We start from the raw sequence: 19,099 nt of genomic DNA, 5'->3' as shown, positions 1-19,099 counted from the left end.
TCACGCACATGCACGCACAAGCATGCATACGCACGCGCGCACAGCCAGGAGAGGATGACCTCTTCTGAGTATGGGAACAGAACACACCCTGCTGACCACCTTGTCACCTTCGATCCAAGAGCCACAGTGACTTGCCCAAGGCCAAGACCAAGTCTGCGGGAGGCAGGCAGGGCTGCTCTGTGGGTTCCTCTGACTCCCTAAAAGTGCTATCACTGAGCTGCTCTGGCTCTTGCCTTAAGGACCCTTTGCCCACTGCATCACCAGTTCACAGTCGGCACCCCTCCCCACGGTGAACAAAAGAGCTGGGATTCTTGGGCAGGAGAGGGGTACGAAAGCCTCCCTCCAGGGCCCTGGGTCCCCCAGCCCCATGACAAAATGGCCTCTCCAGACCGAGTGGAGGGCATAGCAGCTGGCGAGTCCACCTTCACTGCGTTGTCCATCAGAACATTTCGCTCTGTATAATCCACCAGTCATTCTACTTGGGGAGGCCTGAGGTGGCATGTGTCAGCAAGATGGATTATTTGCCAAGGGATGTTGGGTGGGTACACATGCTGCCCTGGGTAAGCGTCAACCTCCACCGGACTGAGACTGGCTCCTGGTGTGAAGAAGCTATAACCAGGGCTCTTGCCCCTCCCCTCCTGGAGCAGCGCTGCTGTGGCCACAGGCAGGGGAGAGGCTCTTCTGGGGGCAGCGCCTCAGTGTCGGGGCAGGCAAACCCCGCACCACCTTCACCTCCTGGCACATGAATCCCAAGAGCAGCTGGCTCTAAGGCGACAGCAAAACTGGGAGCAGCAGTTCTCAAACTTTAGTATCTAGGCAGTGGTTAAAAATGCAGACTCCCCCATGAGATCCTGATTCAGTTGGTACTACACCTGGGAACCTTCCATGAGTCTAAAACAGGTGATCCCCAGACCACACTTCTGGGAAACTCTGGCCCAGGATGTTCCTACTTAGGTACCGATAACAATCCAATTACTTGTAAATTCTATGCAAGTAAAAGACCTGGACACAGTAAGTGCTCAGTGAGGTGTGTTAGTATTGCTGTTGTTACTGCCCTTGTTACCAGCAGGAAGGAGGGAGGATCCTGGTGGCTGGGTTGTCCTCCAGCCCTTCCCACTGGCCCAGACTCCAAGATCTGTCCAGTTGTTGAATTAAGCCTGAACTGAGCTATTGGGGAGGAGAATTTCCACAGGATTAAGAACAGGGGGACAAAGGTGCCCAAATCAAACTCAAGCCCTTCTGGCATCCCCTCTGCCTTGGTCCAGTGCCCCCATCTTCTCCCTCTCTTCCAGGTGAGCCTTACCCCCCTCTTCCCCACGGACTCAGCCTGAGGCCTCCTGGGCTTCCATGGGAGTCATGGAGGGCTGGGATAAGGCTGAGATGGGTCCTGAGATGTTTTCAACTCAGATTAACTTCTCCAGCAGGACCAGAAGGTGGGCACTCTTGCTCCCGTGGCAGCACTGGGACCTCAGTCCCTGAGGGTGGCCAGAGCAGAGGGGAAGGGACAGGAGGGTGTGTGGTCCCTGGAGGCACAGCCCCCGAGGGAGGATCACGGGAGGGAGGTTCCCTCCCTGGCAGGTGAGGGGCAGGACATTGACTCATTCGGTGGGGACACTGGACAGACCCCTTCTACGTGGGGCTGCGACCTTGGTTCCTCTCTCCGGGTGGCTGGCTGAAGTCCCCACTGTGAAAGGGATCCAGAAAGTCCCAGGCCTGTCCTCCCCACTCAGGAAGGAGGAAGGTTCAGACAGCAGCCAACAGGAGCCTCTGAAGTCCCAGCCCAGGCGGGAGAGTGAACACAGCAGGACAGGGGGAGGGGAGGAGGAGAGGGAAATGGCAGGGAGGAATTGGAAAGGCAGCTGGGGGAGTTAAAATATGCAGATGGAGAGATGTGCGAATGCCTGGGAGAGAGGAAAGACCCGGATCCCCGGGAATGAGGGAGGCTGGGGAGCGGCCTCAGGAGCTACCGTGGAGGGTGTGGCCTGAACCCTGACCAAGCTGAGACCCAGCCTGGGAGGGCAGAAAAGTCCAGGCCCGGGCCAGGGCCAGGGATGCACCCCCCACAGCTGCCTCCGAGTTGGGGGGCGGGGCTACTCTCCGGGCCCTGAGTCCAAAACCAGCTTCCTCCCCAGGACAGTGGAGCTGGAGTGGAGCCCTGGGCCTGAGGGAAGGTTCGGTGGAGAGTGAGGGGTGGGGCGTACACCCCTCAGAGAGAGGCCCTGCTCGGCAGAGTGGAGGATTCTCGGCTCCTGACGGGAGACCCTTTTCCTTTCATCTCAGACACAGGGACACCTGAATATGCCGCCCACCTCTGCTATCCCAGCAGGAAAGCCAGGGTCCTCCCAGAGAGGAGAAACTGAGGCCGGGGCCAAGCCAGCCTCGCTGCCACACAACAGCTTGTCTCCCCATTGCCGTGCATTCCCTCAGCACTTGGAGCAGTTTTACTTTTGCGCTCCATTAATTTGCAAGCAGGCTGCTTTGTAAGTGTTCTTTTGTCTTTTTTCCCTGGCTGTCCTGACTCCCTCACCCAACCGGGGGCTCCCGAGGGTCGGGGGGAGGGCTGCCTCCCCTGTCAGCCTCCTCAACAGAGGCCCTTCCATTGGCACCCTGCATGGAAAGGCCGTGGGGCGCTCGGCAGGGGGGCCCCAGCCGAGAGCCAGGGGCCCGCTGGATGGTGCAAAGTGCCAAGCTCTAGTGGACAAGGTGGTGAGGGGGGCAGTGACATCATTCTCCAGGTGGGAAACTGACCAGCCCCCCCCCCCCCGGACTCCTGCCAGGAGTCTCAGTTGGTGCCGGACCTGCCCTGCCCCCCACCTCACAGTCTGGCAGCTCCCACCCCCCCTGCCCCATGTATATGAGGTTAATTATGTCTTTGAGGGTGCAAACTGAGTCTTGTTCGTCTTGATATTCCTGGGGGAACCCAGGCTGGACTCCTTCTCCTCCTCAGAGACCCTCCCACAAGCTTCAGGGAAGGACCAACTAAATACAAGGCTTCCAGGAGACCAATGGCTAACCCTCTTCTACCTACCCGAGGGGCTTCCTTTGACCCTGAGCTGAGCCAGATGCAGGGCACCCGCAGTCCAGGTTGATTCCAGGCTGGGACGGTCAGAACTAGAACAATCCCACCCCACCTCCCAAGCCTCCCAAAGCTAAGTTTAAGCCCCCAACCAATGGGACACTAACCGTCACTCCACTTTCTGCAAACCCAGCTCAGATGGCACCCAGAAGGCATCACAGACCTCATTTTTCCCCAGCAAATTCCAGGTTCAAGATTCAGTAGCCTTGAAGACAGAAGCCCTCCCTTCCTCATTTGCCCAGTGGTGTCCTTGTGTGCACTTGCAGTCGCTGGTATTTGGGGACAGCCTCGGTTCACCAGAGAGCGGCGTATACGAGGTTCAGGGGGACCAAAGGAATCGCTTCCCATGATTTATTTTTGCAACTTCCAGAGGAGATTAATATTCTTAAGTCTCAGTGTTCAACACGCGCCATCCCTTGCTCAGGTAGCCACGCCCACTATGCACCTCCCCCACTCTTCCAGGGGACGAAGAAATCATCCCCTCAGCTGGACACAGGGCCCCTTATCAGCAGGCCCAATGAGAGAGCGTGCTTTGCTTCTGTTGGGTTGGGCTCTTCAAGGTCCACGCAACAGGGTCACACCTTGCCCAGAAAGCCCTCCCTTGCCACCAAAATCCTGTCTTACTCTCAGTGCCAGCTGCAGCCCCTTTCCTCTGGACCAGCCCTCCCCTCAAGGTCACCCTGACCCTGTTCCCACACTGCCGGGTCCCACCTGCAGCTGACCTTTGTGTGGGTCCTGCCCTTATCAAAACACAGGCTTTCTGAGGCCAGTTCCCCAAATCTGCCCCTCTCCTGTCTCCATGCGGGGTCGATTCCAAAGACAGGCTGATTATGTGCTGTGACCCAAAAATCCAAGAAGCAGCCAGTGTGGTAGGAAGAGCCCAGTTTTGCAGCCGTATGCCTGGGCCCTGCCTGGCTCTGCCGTTTCCTAGTGTGTGACTGTAAGCAGATGATACAACCTCTCTTTGCCTTCCTTTCCTTGTCTGTAAAATGGGGACATCATGCTCACCTCTTTGCACTGTTGTGAAGGTTAAATGAGATCATTCATTCATTCAACAAACACTGAGCATGACTATGTGCTAGGAACTCTGCTAGATGCTGTGCGGGGCAGTAAACAAAGGAATTGACCTGCCTCCATGGAGATGACATTCTAATGAAGCAGACAGATAGCATATAACTAGATAAAGAATCTCAGCTATCGATAAGTGCTGTGAGTAAAAATAAGGCAGTGTAGTGGGGGAAGAAGTCCTGGTGGCTGTAATCTCGATGGGGTGGTCAGGGAGGGCCTCGTTGCGGAGATGGCATTTGGGGGGGGACCCGGCTGGGAGAGGACTGGGATGCAGCCAGTGCTTAGCTGTTAAGTGTTAGCTGTTATTGTAATTTGTTTTGTGGGAATACGAAAGTCCCCAAATTGGGGAGAAGCCCCTGATCCAGAGCCCCAGAGGGAGTGCCCCCAAACTCATCCACTGCCTTGAGGTGCCCCTCCCAGGCTGCGCTCCCGGGAAGGAGAAAGCGATCACCTCTTCACTTTTATCTTCACCAGACCTCCAGGCCTTTGCTCATTTGGCTCCCCACACCTGGAACCCTTCCCTGCCCCTTGCCATCCTCCTAGATATTCCCCAACCCTCAGGGCCTGCCCAAACCATCCCTGCTTCCTCCCTCCTCTCCTCAGCCTCTCCTTCCAGCACCATTCCTGCCTTTGTGATTCAATTTCACACTCATTAATTAATAGAATCACTCCATCATTGTTCTTATTATTGTATCTCCTTATTTCTTTATGGTCAGGACAAATGTGTCCTCAGAACGTCCCTCTGAGGGCGGCAGGGAGGTTAGTACAATTATTGTCTAAATGAAGAAACTGAGGCTCAGTGAGGTGGTGACTTGCCTCATGGCAGATGCCGGAAAGGGATGTGCTGGGCCCAAGTCTAGTCTTCCCACCATAGTCCTCAGACTCTCTTCACCACTGGTCCTGTGCTGTGCACTAATAGACCGCGTGCATGCACACACACACACACACACACACACACACACACACACACACACACACAACCTAGAACCGCCAGCTCCAGGGCAGGGCCAGCCATGTCCATCGGGACATCCCTCCTAGAACTTAGCACAGGGTCCTGAGCAGCCAAAGTCCATTAATTCTCACAGGATGATTCCAGCAGCCCTGCCAGGGAGAGTTTGAACAAACCAGGAACCTTGCCCTGGGCCAGCAGGTCCCCCTTCCCCCACCCTCTCCGCCACAGTGGCCTCTGTCCTGGGCCCCAACTCACTTCTCCAGCATGGACATGACGATCGGGGGTAGCACCAGGATGGGCATGGGGAGGACCACCCGCGTCAGCGCCGTCTCCAGCAGGGCCTGAGGGGCAAGCAGAGGCCGTGGTGAGCGGGGCGGGGGTGGGACAGCATCGGAGCAGCAGCCCTGGAGCCCCTAGGTGTATGTACCACTGCTAAGTACATCTGGCTGAACGGAATAATTCATGGAATCCCTCACGAAGCCATATTCCAAAGAACAGAAAAAAGCCAAGCCACCCCCTCTTCCCATAGCAGATCCGCATCACCTGCCACATGTGGGGGAGTGGAGGCAACCCAGAATCGGCCCCAACAAGGGGCCTGCGCCCAGGGAGGTGAACCGGGTGGCGGGGTACAGCGGCTGGGAGGAAACATATGGAGGACCTGAGATGTTCTAAAAACAAAGCAGGCACTGGAAGGGCCAGAACAAACAGCTGTGGCCTGCTGAGCCGCGTTGAGGCTCCTGGTGCCCAAGACGAGGGATTCTGGGATTTACTTTCTTTTCCCTTAAAGACAAAGATTTGGAGGATCTTGCCATTTCCTGGCTCTGGATGAGAGTCTTTCTTAATGACAAGAGGTCAGCTTTGTAAGTGGGGAAAGCTTCTGCTGAGTGTCTGCTGTCCCCATATGGGGTCTGCCTGGGGCCTTGCTCTAGGGGCTCCCTCAGGATTCCTGGGGGGGGGGGCGGCTGGTCAAGGCACAGCTCAGTGGCAGTTCTGCACCCTGATGGTCATTGTGATGAGTTCCTTTAACCCCACGGGCTCCCAGCCCTCAGAGAAGGCTCAAGGAATGCTTGTAACCCACGGGTCCCTGGAGTCCCAAATGGCAAGGGGCTGATATAGCCAGGAGAAGGGAAGCCCAGGGCTGCAGAAGAGCTTGGGGTTCCCTGCTGTTTGGACCACAAGGAGGAGTTATCACAGTTGGCCTCCCTCACAGCAAGTAGGGAAGAGGATAGAGCTGGATAGGAGGTTAGGGTGATGTAGGAAATTGAGGGCAAATCCCCTCTGTTGATGGGCTCAGGGCTAAACATTTCTCCCAGGAACTTGGGTTCTGCATGACCAGCCTCAGGAAGGCCTGGGAGAGGTCCCTCCAGTCTTCTGAACAGGTGTGGGGATGACAGGGGGCCCAGAGCCTGTGCAGGAAGCAGAGGATGCGGTGTTGGCACTGGCACCCCTGAGCCCCTTGCCCCTCACAAGCCTTGGACAGACACTTACTTTCCCTGAGATCAGTCAGTGGGGAGGGAAGGACCAGGATAAGAGAAGGGTCTTCCTACATCAGAGGCTTATGGAGAAGGCCTCAGTGACAGGGTGCGGTGGGGGGGCCATGTGGGAGCTCATAAGGGACAGGGCTGGGGCAGAGGGGACCCAGCACTTGGAGGCCAGAGCAGGACAGGCCACTAACTGCCATTAGGATGAAGGCTGGAAAGCACAGGAAGATATACAAGTGGACAGGAATTTTTTTTTTTTTTTAATTACAATTGCTAGATGGGTGAGGCTGGTGAAACCAGAAGTGAAAGAGGGCCTTCTTGTAACAAAACATTCTTCTCCAAACCACGCCCGTGGCTTCCTGCAAGCCCCAAATCCCTCCGCCTCAACCGCACTCACTCCCTAGTGACCATCACCTGCAGAAGTGCTTATTAGCACAAAACCACAAACCATCAGCTTCTATGCGTCCTCTTGTCACCCGGGAGGATATGAAGGCCCTAGGCCCTAGGTCCTGGGGAAGGGAAAGAAAGCTCTGGGGGGGCCTCCTCTGCCCTTACCAAGTAAGAGGTCAGAGAAAGCACGTCCAGAGGGGCTGGGACAAGAGATGGGGATGTTTCCCAGTAGTGGTGAGGCGACTGGAGAGAAGCAAGGGTGTCTGGTGGGCAGGTGTGGCTGGGGCCAGACCTGAGGCCTGGGGCTCAAACCAATGGGGGGGGGGGGCGGGAGTGGGGTGACGAGGAGAGCTCAAGAGGGCAAGGCAAGGGCGCTGAGGACACAAGCCCCTGGGGAATGAAAGTGTCTAGGGAAAACCAACCACAGCCTCCCTACCAGCCCCCAAGTCCCCAGACGACCCACATGTCTGGCTGCGATCTTGGAGGAGCCCACGAGGTTGCCATCACCATCCAGGACGTCAATCCCCTCCTCCAGCTCGCCGTACCGCATCAGGACCACGTTGCAGATGTTGGCGCTGGCTGGAGAGAGAGGGTGGCAGGGAGCCGGCGTGAGGGGGGCGGATGGCATTCTACCCTGCGCAGATCACTGGGCTCCACCCGCACCAAGCGACAAAGGTTTTGAATAAATGCCACGTCTGTTCAAACAGTGGGCGAAGGTGTGGTTCTGCTGCCTATCAGCCTGGTGAAGGATTTGGGGGCCCTTGGGAACCTGGAGAGCAAAGGTGGAAAATAACCAGTGTTAGGAAGGAAAGGGAAACTATTCAGGGCTTAGAGAGTGGCCAATGATCAAGGACGCTGCTTTCCTGTCCTCAGGCGCAGGCCCCACGGGCAGGCGAAGTGGATGCCCACCTGGGAGGGCTCTCGGGCTTGAAGACGCATCGCCCACGCTGGTGCCTGATGCTCCACCATCAGCACCTCAGTCCCTTGGGCTGCCTTTCCGGGCATCCTCTTGAATTCCAGCCCCCCACGTTTAGCCCCTCGCTCCTCAGAATGAATCAAGTTCCCAGAGATTTGCTTCCCCGACAACAGGTGCCAGAGCAGGCAGGCACCTCAGTGCTAACCCGGCACCGCCCCCTCATCATATGGATGGAAAATTGAGGCTCAGAGATGGGGAGTGACTTATCTGAGGTCACACAACAAAGCGGGACAGAGCTGAAAGGCTACCGTGCCTCATCCTTCGGGTACCCAGGAGATGGAAGGGTTTGGGGCGGGGTGTGGTGGGGGTCAGGCACGGCTAAAGGCATACCTTCTACGTTCCTGCTCCACGTGCTTGGGTTTCCTCCTTTGGCCATGCCTCCCCATGTCAGCTGAGATCACAGGGACCTGGGCTGAGGGGAGGGCTCCTGGCTCCTTAGTTCAGCACTGTGTGTCAGAGTTTGGGTGGTCACCCATCAGCTGGTGACTGGCACAGGGAGCCTCTTTCAGCTCCTCCCCCCCGGGATCCACGTGGCTGGCCCTGGGCTCAGGGCCGGGTGTGGGTGCTGACCTCGCCTGAAATCCTCCGGCCCTGTTCCAGGATGGAAGTGGGGGGACTTGGGGGTGGTGGGAGGGTGGGGAGTTCGGGGGGTGACAAATTTGGAGCCTGCCTGCTCCACTCCTCCCCCAAAAGCGCCTTGCTGTGTTTAAAGTTTTAATTTTTGCTAATTAATGTCAATTAATTTTGTATAATGAGTGTTTAATTTTGGGGAGTGTGTGAGCCTGGGAGCGACTGCAGTTCTGGGCTGTGAACGCTGATTAGCATCAACACCTGCTGCTTCCCCACTCCCTCCAGTGGGGGGGGGGACACCAGGGTTTGGGGAGTTGGAGGGCGGCAGGGCCTAGTGGGCAGGTGGAGGAGGACCACAGATGCTCCTGGTACCCAAGCCAACACTGGGGAGCAGAGCGGTCCAGGGCGCTTGCAGCTGGGGGACAGGATTCTGCAGGTGAGGGGTGGCTTGAGGCCCTGGGGGTCTCTGAGCCTCAATCTCCTGTTTCAGTCAAGTGGGGAGGTGGAATAAACAGAGAGGAAGACTGAGATACTCTGCAGTCTTTGGAGAAGAAAAGCAGGAGACCAAATACAGTTTCGAAATGTATTTACAGCACATATGCCATCTCTGAGTAGCTCGTGTTTCCACACGACACACAGGAGCAGTGGGAACCATGCGCAGACCTTTTCGGCATCAGTTCCTCCTGTCTCCACAGCAGGCGTGCTCTCCTGTCTTACACAGGGGCTCTCAACCGGGGCCATCTTTATGAGACATTTGGCAATATTTGGAGACGTTTTTGATGATCACAGCCTGAGGGACGGGGGGCTGCTACTGGCATCTAGTGTGATCTCTAGAGACCAAAGACGACTAAACATCCTACAATGCACAGGACAGCCCTCAGAACAAAGAATTTTCCAGCCCAATGTGTCAGTAGTGCTGACGTTGAAAAACCCTTGACAGTTAGGAAGGTGAATCTGAGGTAAAGGAAGAGAGAATGGGAGCCTGGGTTTCAGGCCAGCTGGGCTTAGGTTCCAGTCCTGACTCTGCACCTCCCCCTCCCCGCCCTCAGAGGTGAGCTCTTGACAGCCCCAGGGCCCCCAGAGTGGCCTTGGGAAGGGGCACCTGGCCTGGGTGTTAGTGACTCGCCCTCTAGTGGTGGCAGGAATGTACTACATCCATCGCACCCCTGGGACGGCCAGGCCCTCAGTACCCAGGAGACCCAATATTAGTCTCTCTTTGGAGAGAATATTGGGGTTTTCTGCCCTGAAAGGCATCAGTCTCTGCCCTCTGAGAATCCTTTCCACCACCACCACCACCATTCCAGGAAAGGCAAGGCCACAGGAATGTCGTCCAGGGGAGGAGCAACTGCTTAAAGCCAGGAGCCAGTAGCTGACTCTGCAAACCCCACCTGCTGCCCAGCTTCCCAAGTGTAAAAGGAGGAGCTGCATTTGGTGTCTCCACGGGATCTCCGGGTGCTGTCTGAGCTTACAGGATCTCCAGGCAGAGGGAAGCCAGGGGCGGCTGAGGCATATCTAGCCTGACTGTGTGTGTGTGTGTGTGTGTGTGTGTGTATGTGATGGAGACAAAGACAGGAGAGAGCATGGTTTTCGAGGTGATGGAGCTGCCCCAGGCTCATGGTGGCATCTCGCCTGCTCTCTGAAATTTCCGAATGTGTGATGTGGCCTCAGAAGGACAGAGCAGGCCTTTGGTTCAAACACAAAACAGGGGGCTTCCCTGGTGGCGCAGTGGTCGAGAGTCCACCTGCCGATGCAGGGGACACGGGTTCGTGCCCCGGTCTGGGAAGATCCCACATGCCGCGGAGCGGCTGGGCCTGTGAGCCATGGCCACTGAGCCTGCGCGTCCAGAGGCTGTGCTCCGCAATGGGAGAGGCCACAACAGTGAGAGGCCCGCGTACCGCAAAAACAAAACAAAACAAAACACAAAACCACTTGAGATGAAAGACAAAGCATGAAAGGAAGTGAAAACCCAGCCTCCCTCCCCTCCTGGATGCTTTTGGGGATGACAATGTCCCCTCTCATCTGAACTCCCTAGCTGGAAAGAAAGAGAAAACGCTGAAAGCCACCTCAGAAGATGACAACCCCAGGCTCCACCCTTGGAACACCCACAGTTCTAACTGCTTACACAGACAACACATGCCCTGCAATCTCTTCTGTTGACTGTGTACAGTGGTTATCCATTTATTAAGCACTTGCTGTATGCATCGGTTGCTAGCCATCCCTGCCATTGAGCAATGAGAGTGCCAGCCTGTTTTAGTGATTTCATTTCCATGATCTCTTCCAGAACTTTCAGTTCCGCCGTATTGCTTTCAAACCCTCCCAGGTCCTTCTCATCTCACTCCTGGACAGTCCAACTCCAGAGACATAGACACTGAGAGACTAAGTAAATGAAAAGAGAGAGAGAGACCAAACATGGGCTATGGGTCTCCTTTCTAGCACACCAGCAAGATCCATTACCGACAATAGCAGCAGGTTAACTAAGCAGTCTGTTAGTGATAATGCTAAGAAAGCGGGCACATTTTCAACTCAGATTGAGTTCGAGACTCAAGCATAACTGATGTTGGAGCAGTGATGCTAGGAGATGTCAGTGGATGAGAGAGAGAGAGAGAGAGAAGGAGAGAGGGAGAGAAAGAGAGAGAGACAGAGATTGCTTCATGCTGATGGCAAACTCAGTGTCAAGGCCTGAGGAAAATATGCTCTTGCCTGCTGCAGATGCTCTCATCAGACACATCACGATGCAAAATCATGCAGATTGTGAAGAGCTAATGAAGCACCTGTGTGAAAAGTACAGTGTGGGGGGGAAGAAAGAGCAGTAGATAGAAAGACAAGTGTGCAAGTAAGTTCTCAAAAATAGGACTACAGGGGAGCTTACCCCTTGAACTAGCACCGGAACAGAGGCATAGATCAATGGAGTTAATAGTCCAGAAACACCCCCAGCTGTAGGGGAAATGAATTTGTGTTAATGCAGTTGTATCGACTTGCAGGGTAAGGGCCATTTAAATACGGGGTGGAGCAATGGGCTATTCATCTGGGAAAACCAAACACCATAACTCATCTGCTCTAAGAGGCATTTACGCATATTTTAACATTATAAAAATCACCATGTGCCTTACAATGCATGTTGCAGGGGGACCTTACCTGCTCTTCATCACAACTGTCTGTGCATGGGTGAACTTAGCCACGTGTAGAGGTATCTGTTCATGCAACTGTCACCTCAGCTGCCCACAGCAATCCACACAGAATTTGAACTTAAACTTAGATTCCTAATTGTTGCCTAAAACATCTTTTTAAAACTTACACTATAATGGAGCATGGACACGAAAAGTTATTGTACATGCAGAAGATCGTCTGCCAGATACCAGGCAATGCAATTAAAGGCAGCAGAAATTGCCAAACCATAGATAGCTACCCTAAAGAAATGCTTGCCCATATGCACAAAGAGACATTTACAAGGATGTTAATTATAGCACTGTTTGTAACAGCAAATAATTAGAAACAACCTAAATGTCCACCATTAGGGAACTCACGTGGGAAGATCGCCAAAACAAACTTATGTGAACAAAGTTATTGAGTATGTACAGGATCATTTACTGAACGTAAAACCCCACAACCGGTACACACACGTGTGTGCATAAATCCTTGGGTAATGTTCTAGAAGGGTCACACCTCACCGAGTAATCTTCTTGGGGAAGAGAACCAAATTTGGGAATTAGGGGTTATTGAAGAACTTCCACTTTTTTACCCTAAATTTTTCTATACTGTTTGCATTTTTACAATGAGAATGTAACCATGCTTTACTTGTCTAAAAGTTGAAAAGAAAATGCCAATCTTCTTGAGGTAGATCATAAAAATTTTAAAGCCAGGAGGGGTTGGTGTGACCTATTCATGGGTCCTACACTTAGGCATCTGTTTCAGAAACTTCCTGAAGAAGCTGATTAACTTCAAGAATATTTTTTTCCTTCAAGTAAAGAATAAAATGAAACCACAAGTATAACGAAGTAGGAAATGAAAATAATACCAATAATCTTTCATATGTTTTGAAATTATACTGTCAATTTAAAAGGGGCTAAAACAGTCAAGATTATAGGCAGAGATTACGAAAAGCAGTGATGGCCATGATGCTGTGTTTAACAATCAATGTCCAAAAGAGAATTGTAAAATGTGAAAAAGGCTGAGATTCAGAATCTGTGGTATTGAAAAAAGTGACTTGGAGTGAATGTGTAGTGAACATTTGTTTATTCCTTCAAATGAATGTGAAATATAGTCCTCTCCTCTTCTGAAAGGTTATTACATTAATGCCTCATAACTGAGGTATCTTAGAATTGAGAAACATGGCATTTGATACCTATCTATGAACAATATTATAAGAAATGGGAAGCTTTAAAAATATATTTATTATATATGACAAAGGGCTACAAATATTAATCTATGGAGGGTCATGGTGACTGACTCCCAATAGCTATTCTACCCCCAAAAGATTAGTCTAAACTAACTATAATAACCCCTCCCTTGCCAGTGATTGATTTAGGAAGGGACATGTAACTGATCCTAGCCAGTGAGGGATGTCTGCAGGACTTCTGGGAAAAGTCTCCTCCCACTTAAGCAGAGGTGGCAGGCAGAGCCTCCTCTCCTCTGGGCAGTGGTGGGTTTTGATCTGATGTTTGGAATTGAGGCTGCCATCTTACAACCATGAAGGGAGCAAGCCTGAAGATGAAGCCCCTGGCAGAGCATAGAGATGGAAGGAATGGCCCTGGATGCCTCACTGGAGACTTGACCTCTGTAAAGTAATAAGAGAGGCTTTATTATTTAAGCCAGTTTGAGTTTAGGGTTTCTGTTACTTTCAGCCAAAAACAATCATAAAATGCATAAAGAGTTTTAACAATTATTAAGAAAAAGATATAGTGATCAACAGACTTAGAGAACGAACTTATGGTTACTGGGGGGAAGGATGGGGGAAGGGATAGATTGGGAGTTTGGAGTTGACATGTATACACTGCTATATTTAAAATAGATAACCAACACCATTGTAAAGCAATTATACTCCAATAAGGATGTTAAAAAATAAAATAAAATAAAAAAATAAAATAGATAACCAACAAGGACCTACTGTATAACACAGGGAACTCCGTTCAATATTCTGTAATAACCTAAATGGGAAAAGAACTTGAAATAGAATAGATACATGTATATGTATAACTGAATCACTATGCTGTACACCTGAAACTAACACAACATTGTCAATCAACTATACTCCAATATAGAACAAAAATTAAAGAAAAAGATACAGTGATCAAAATCACCAAAAAATATTCAAGTAAAAATTCATAAAAGAAATATTTTAAAATATTCTAAAAATCAATGAACATGAACTTATTAATAGTCAAAGACTGATATTTGAATCTAAGAAAAAAAATCAATCTGCAGGAGTTCTTTATATGTTTTGGAGACTAACCCTTATTGGTTTAATGGTTTACAAATAGCGTGTGGCTTGTTTTCTCACTGTTGGTGATGTCTTCTGTCATACAGTTTAATATACATATATTATCAAGTAAGCAATCCTTTCCTCTCTGGTACATACTTTTTTTGTCATCTATCCCGGGACTTCCCTGGTGGTCCAGTGGGTAAGACTCTGTACTGCCAGTGCAGGAGGCCTGGATTCGATCCCTGGCTGGGGAACTAGATCCCGAATGCATGCCACAAGTAAGAGTCCACACGCCGCACTAAGAAGTCCACATGCTGCAACTAAAGATCCTGCCTGCCGCAATGAAGATTCCACATGCCACAGTTAAGACCCGGCGCAGCCAAAATAAATAAATAAATAATTTTAAAAAAAGAAACTCTATGTTTCTACTCCAGTGTTCATCTATATTTCCTTCTAGAAGCTTTGACATTTTACTTTACACATTTAGGTCTTCAATCTATCTGGAATTTGTTTTTGTGGATGGTATGAAAAGGAATCTATTCTCTCTCTCTCTCTTCTATTTGGAAACCCAAATGCCCAACAAAGTTAAGAAAAGATTCTCAACCATACTGGGAATTGGAAAATGCCAATTAAAAGGAGAAAAGAACCATTTCAGATAGACAAAAATTTTTTAAAGATTGATAATACCAAATGTTGAAGAGGATGTAGGGAAACAAAAATCCAAACCTTGCAGGCAGAGTAAAAGCCAGCATCCTCATTTGGTAAAGGTAGAGATGGGCATTCCAATTGACATGGTCATTCCACTTCTAGGTACAGACCCTAGACTGTTGATTCTCAACACTGGCTGCACAACTGGAACCAAATCTGAGGTAGGACCCAGATGTCTGCATTTCTTTTTAAAGCTCCCCAGGTGGTTGTTTGAAAACCTCTGGCCTGGAGAAGCTCCTACTCATGTGCACATGGACATGTGTATAAGGCTGTCTGGTGCAGTACTACGTATAATAGTGAGAAACTGGAAACAACCTAGATGTCCCCAGTTAGTCTGTGGAAGACTCACGCAGCCTACAGCAGCTGAGATGAATGCATATGTATTAACACACATAAATCTCAAAACTACAATGACGAACAAGTTTTAAAAGGATATGTACAACGCAACACAGTTAATGTAAACTTAACACACAAACAGTACAATTTCTGGTTTGTGGTATATACACATAGTATACGATATAAAAACACAAATGGGGAAGATGCAAGTCAACAGCCTTCCTCAAGAGAGAAGGAGGAAACCAGAATCAAAAAGGCAGAGGGCAAAGAAGGCTTTGGGTACATCTAATAATTTATTCTCTATTTTCTCTAATATTCCATGTGTTTGAAATAATATTTCATAATCTTTAGAAAACAGCCACAGAATGAGTTACTGTGGCTGTTAAAAGGGTAAGTTGGGATTTTATGACTGTCATGGAAAGACATCCAAAATTTACTGTGAGCTTAAAAAGTGATTTACAAACAGTATACACAGTATGATCTCATTTGTATTAGATATATATTTATATAGGCATATTTATATTATAGATAGATACAATAACTAGGCAGAGATTTCTACACTTTTAGATGTTTATTTGAATTTGGAGGGTTATATACCAAACTAATCTCTGGGGAGAGGAGGGCGATTGTTTAACTTATATCACAATCATGTATTATCAGAAAAAAAATAGAATGATTTTTATTAAAACAAAAACAAAAACACTCTAGTGGACCCCAGGAGACCTGAGCTCCCACCTTGCCTCCAGGTTGACTTTGAACAAAGTTCTGCAGACTCCACTTCCTCCCTCTCTTTTATTTTGTAGGTAACAAGTACATCGATAAACAATCCAAATCACATAAAAGGGTAAATAATAAAAAGTAAGGTTAGGATTGGGCTTCCCTGGTGGCGCAGGGGTTAAGAATCCGCCTGCCAATGCAGGGGAAACGGGTTCAAGCCCTGGTCCACAGGAAGATCCCACATGCCTCTGAGCAGCTAAGCCCGTGTGCCACAACTACTGAGGCTGCGCTCTAGAGCCCGCGAGCCACAACTACTGAAGCCCGCGCGCCTGGAGCCCGTGCTTTGCAACAAAAGAAGCCACAGCAATGAGAAGTCCACGCACCGCAACAAAGAGTAGCCCCGCTCACTGCAACTAGAGAAAGCCCACGCGCAGCAACGAAGACCCAATGCAGCCAAAAATAAATAAATAAAATAAATAAATTTATTTTAAAAAAAAGTCTCCTTCCAATTTAGTTTCACTCCCCTTCCCTGAGGCAACCACTCTAGCCAGATTCTCATGTCCCTGCCAGACACAGTCTATGTATTTACAAGCTGACATGTATGTACATCATCACCTTACAGACACACACACACACACACACACACACAAACACACACACACTCGAATCGCACCAGACTATATAGCCCCTCTGTCTTTAGGGACGTGACGGTTATCAGATGGGGATGTACACCTTAATATTTCCTTGATTTCATGATGTTCTCCACCATTCTGCCTGAGAGGCAGTGCTATATGGCACAGATTTTCTTTCAAATAGCTTGAGAATTTGGGGGGAGTTGCACAACCTATACTGAAGTGTCACAAACTCAGGACTGGGAATTTCTGGATTGAAAAATCAGCCTGTAGATTTAGGTATAGGCTGACTCTGAAGTTAGGGATCTCCGAATAAAAGATGCCTGCTAACACATTCATCTTCTGAAAAGCACCCTTCTATCACAGCTACTCCCTAGCTGGAGATTCTTCAATGGTCCCCCATTAATCGTAAGCTAAAGCTCCAACTCCCAGCTGGTATTCGAGGCCCCAACACGCCCTTTCCCCTCCCCCTTCCCCAGCAGGCCTGGCCCACCCCAACCAGGCCTGCTCCTTCCACATTTATAACCCCTCCTCCCCTGCCTCGTGCTTCTCCACCTCCTCTGACTCTGGACTTCTCTGCCTTCTGTATTTCAGGAATTATAAGATATCTGAATTGGAAGGCCATTCATTCAGTAAGCATTCTCTGAGCACCTACCATGTATATGCCAGGTCCTGGGCAAGCTGCCCAGAACAGGTGAGTTGCTCACACATAAGTGCCCCTCTCAGATTTTTGGACCAGGCTACTACTCAGACACTTCCCTAACCCAGGGGTCAGGCAGCTCATTCCATTCACGGACGGTCAGTTTTTCAGAAGATCCTGCTACTCTTGTTTGGCTCCACTTATCAGTGCTAGTCTGGATGTGTGGGATCCAGAACTAAACAGACTCCTTTGTTCTGGCCACTCTATCTTTAATAATGCAGCTGAGGGTCAGAGGGAGCCTCAGAGCCACACACCACACGGCAGACCTATTCCGAGCATACAGCCCACACAATCTCTGGATCGTTATCCTAAGTACTCTGGTCAAATCAGGTCTCAGCACCTCTATACTTTTGCAGCCGCATTTTTTGAACAGCAAGCCTTACATCAAACCTTGTGAGATCTTTTCGGATCCTGGTACTCTTGCCTGTGAATTCATAATCACTACCGGGTTGCTACCCCTGTTCCTTGAGTCTGACCCGTAGGCCTCCTCTGACCAAGGCAGTTGTAAAATAACTGAAGGGGACGAGACTGAAGGCAGAGCCCTACGACACACCCCTGAAGACTTCCCTCTGGTTGACTTGGTCCCACTGGCCCTGTCCACCTGGAGCCTGACACACACCGGGGCCCCAGGCCAGTTCTCGGGCTGCCCCTGATTCTGGCACCCAGTCCAGCCTACCCTTCCAGATCCAACCCAGAAAGGCTGAAGGATGTGCCCAGGATGACCTGGTCATCCACCCTAGGCCTGCTGACTGAGTGAATGACAGTGATAGTGAAAACTTGTATAAGAAAACAGAACATTCAAAGAACAATTAAAAAAAATACCAGAATAAACGTCCAAGCAGCCACAGAATGTGGTCACCAGTGCCATCAGGGTAGGGTGTTACTACGGGACGCCCAATTTCAAACCATTTCTACTAAAGCATTCATTTGTTCACTGAACAAACCCACACTGAACATTGGGTGGCAAGCACAGAGGGGGGTTGGGGGTTGGTGATGAATGAGGTCTAGTCCCTGTCTTGAGGGGTTCAGAATCTGATGAGGGAGGGAGACTTGGAGACAAAATGGGTAGTTCCAGGATAGACATAGGCACACAGGGTGCTGTGGTCTAACCCTGATTGGGGCTACCAGGGAGAGCTTCCTGGAGGAGGTGATGTCTGAAGTGAGAAACGAAGGCCTGGCAGCCAAGAGGAGGCAGAGTGTGGAACTGAGGTAGTGGGGAAGAGCGGGCACTCCAATCAAGCAGGGCCTTGTGCAAAGGCCTGGGGCCCAGCAAGAGGGCAGGAGGGAGGTCACAACGTTGACCATACGACCATAGTGTGATGGGCTATGAGCAAGAGCCAGGCCACGTCCAGGAAGCGGCTTGAGGGCCTCCAGGATGGCCTAAGCGCTGTGGACGCCACATTAAGTACCACTGACCTGGTCAGAAGGAGCATAAATCACGAGGCCCAGGACACAGCAGACACAGGTGCACTCTGCTCTCACAGGTGCACAGGGATGAAGGGTGGAGGAGGCGAGGCCTGGGGACTGACCCTTGAGGCTCAGGCACACTGCCGGGGCCACCTCCCGGGTGAAGAAAGCAGGGTGGATTGAGCACCAGGGGAAGAGTGGTAAAGTGAAGGGGGAATCAATGCCAGGAAGACCCATGGCCTGGGCGTGAAGGGAAGCGTGGAGATGGGGGCAGAGGTGGGGCACACTGGTGTGAACGAGCAGAAGACCTCTCCCAAAGACTGCCCAGACACCCCGAGGAGCAGACTCACTTCTGGACACAGAGACTCCTTCATGGCGATGAAGTGAGCTGTGACATTTAATGTAAGGGACTGCTGCCAACAGCGCAGGGTGAAGTCACTTCCCACAAAGGGATGATGAGGCTGCCATTTCCGGTCCATGAAGGAAGGTTATTCCCTGTGCAAGGAGTTGGCCAGCGGTGCTGAAGCTCAGGCCTCCCCTGCCGGGAGCTCAGGCCCAGATGGGGCCCTTTATTAGCACACACATGGCTTGCCCTCTGCTGCACGTGGATCCAGCCAGGCAGCCTGGGGGCAACCTTCAGAGCTTCCTGTCCGGCCCTCACCGCCAC

The 19,099-nt window shown here is 50.8% G+C and overlaps 1 protein-coding gene across 3 annotated transcripts in view; it reads right to left on the bottom strand.

Annotated features, from left to right (window-relative positions):
* The window catches only part of SFXN5 (sideroflexin 5), a 116,002-nt gene that overhangs the window by 19,503 nt on the left and 77,400 nt on the right, over positions 1–19,099 (bottom strand). The window contains exons 11-12 of one of the 3 annotated variants that reach the window (XM_029232202.1): positions 7,431–7,546; positions 5,352–5,437 (exon numbers count right to left, since the gene is read on the bottom strand). In XM_029232202.1, the coding sequence (XP_029088035.1) occupies positions 5,352–5,437; positions 7,431–7,546 (202 nt within the window). Of the gene's footprint in view, positions 1–5,351; positions 5,438–7,430; positions 7,547–12,585; positions 13,288–13,617; positions 13,658–19,099 lie in introns of those variants that run through there. The other 2 variants (XM_029232204.1, XM_029232203.1) reach the window with 2 other exon arrangements.

Source organism: Monodon monoceros, unplaced genomic scaffold, assembly GCF_005190385.1.
Source record: "Monodon monoceros isolate NGI ecotype Baffin Bay Population unplaced genomic scaffold, NGI_Narwhal_1 Super_Scaffold_19, whole genome shotgun sequence".
Taxonomy (NCBI): domain Eukaryota; kingdom Metazoa; phylum Chordata; class Mammalia; order Artiodactyla; family Monodontidae; genus Monodon; species Monodon monoceros.
Note: the sequence above shows the minus strand (reverse complement) of the source record. Positions and strands in the feature narration are given on the sequence as shown.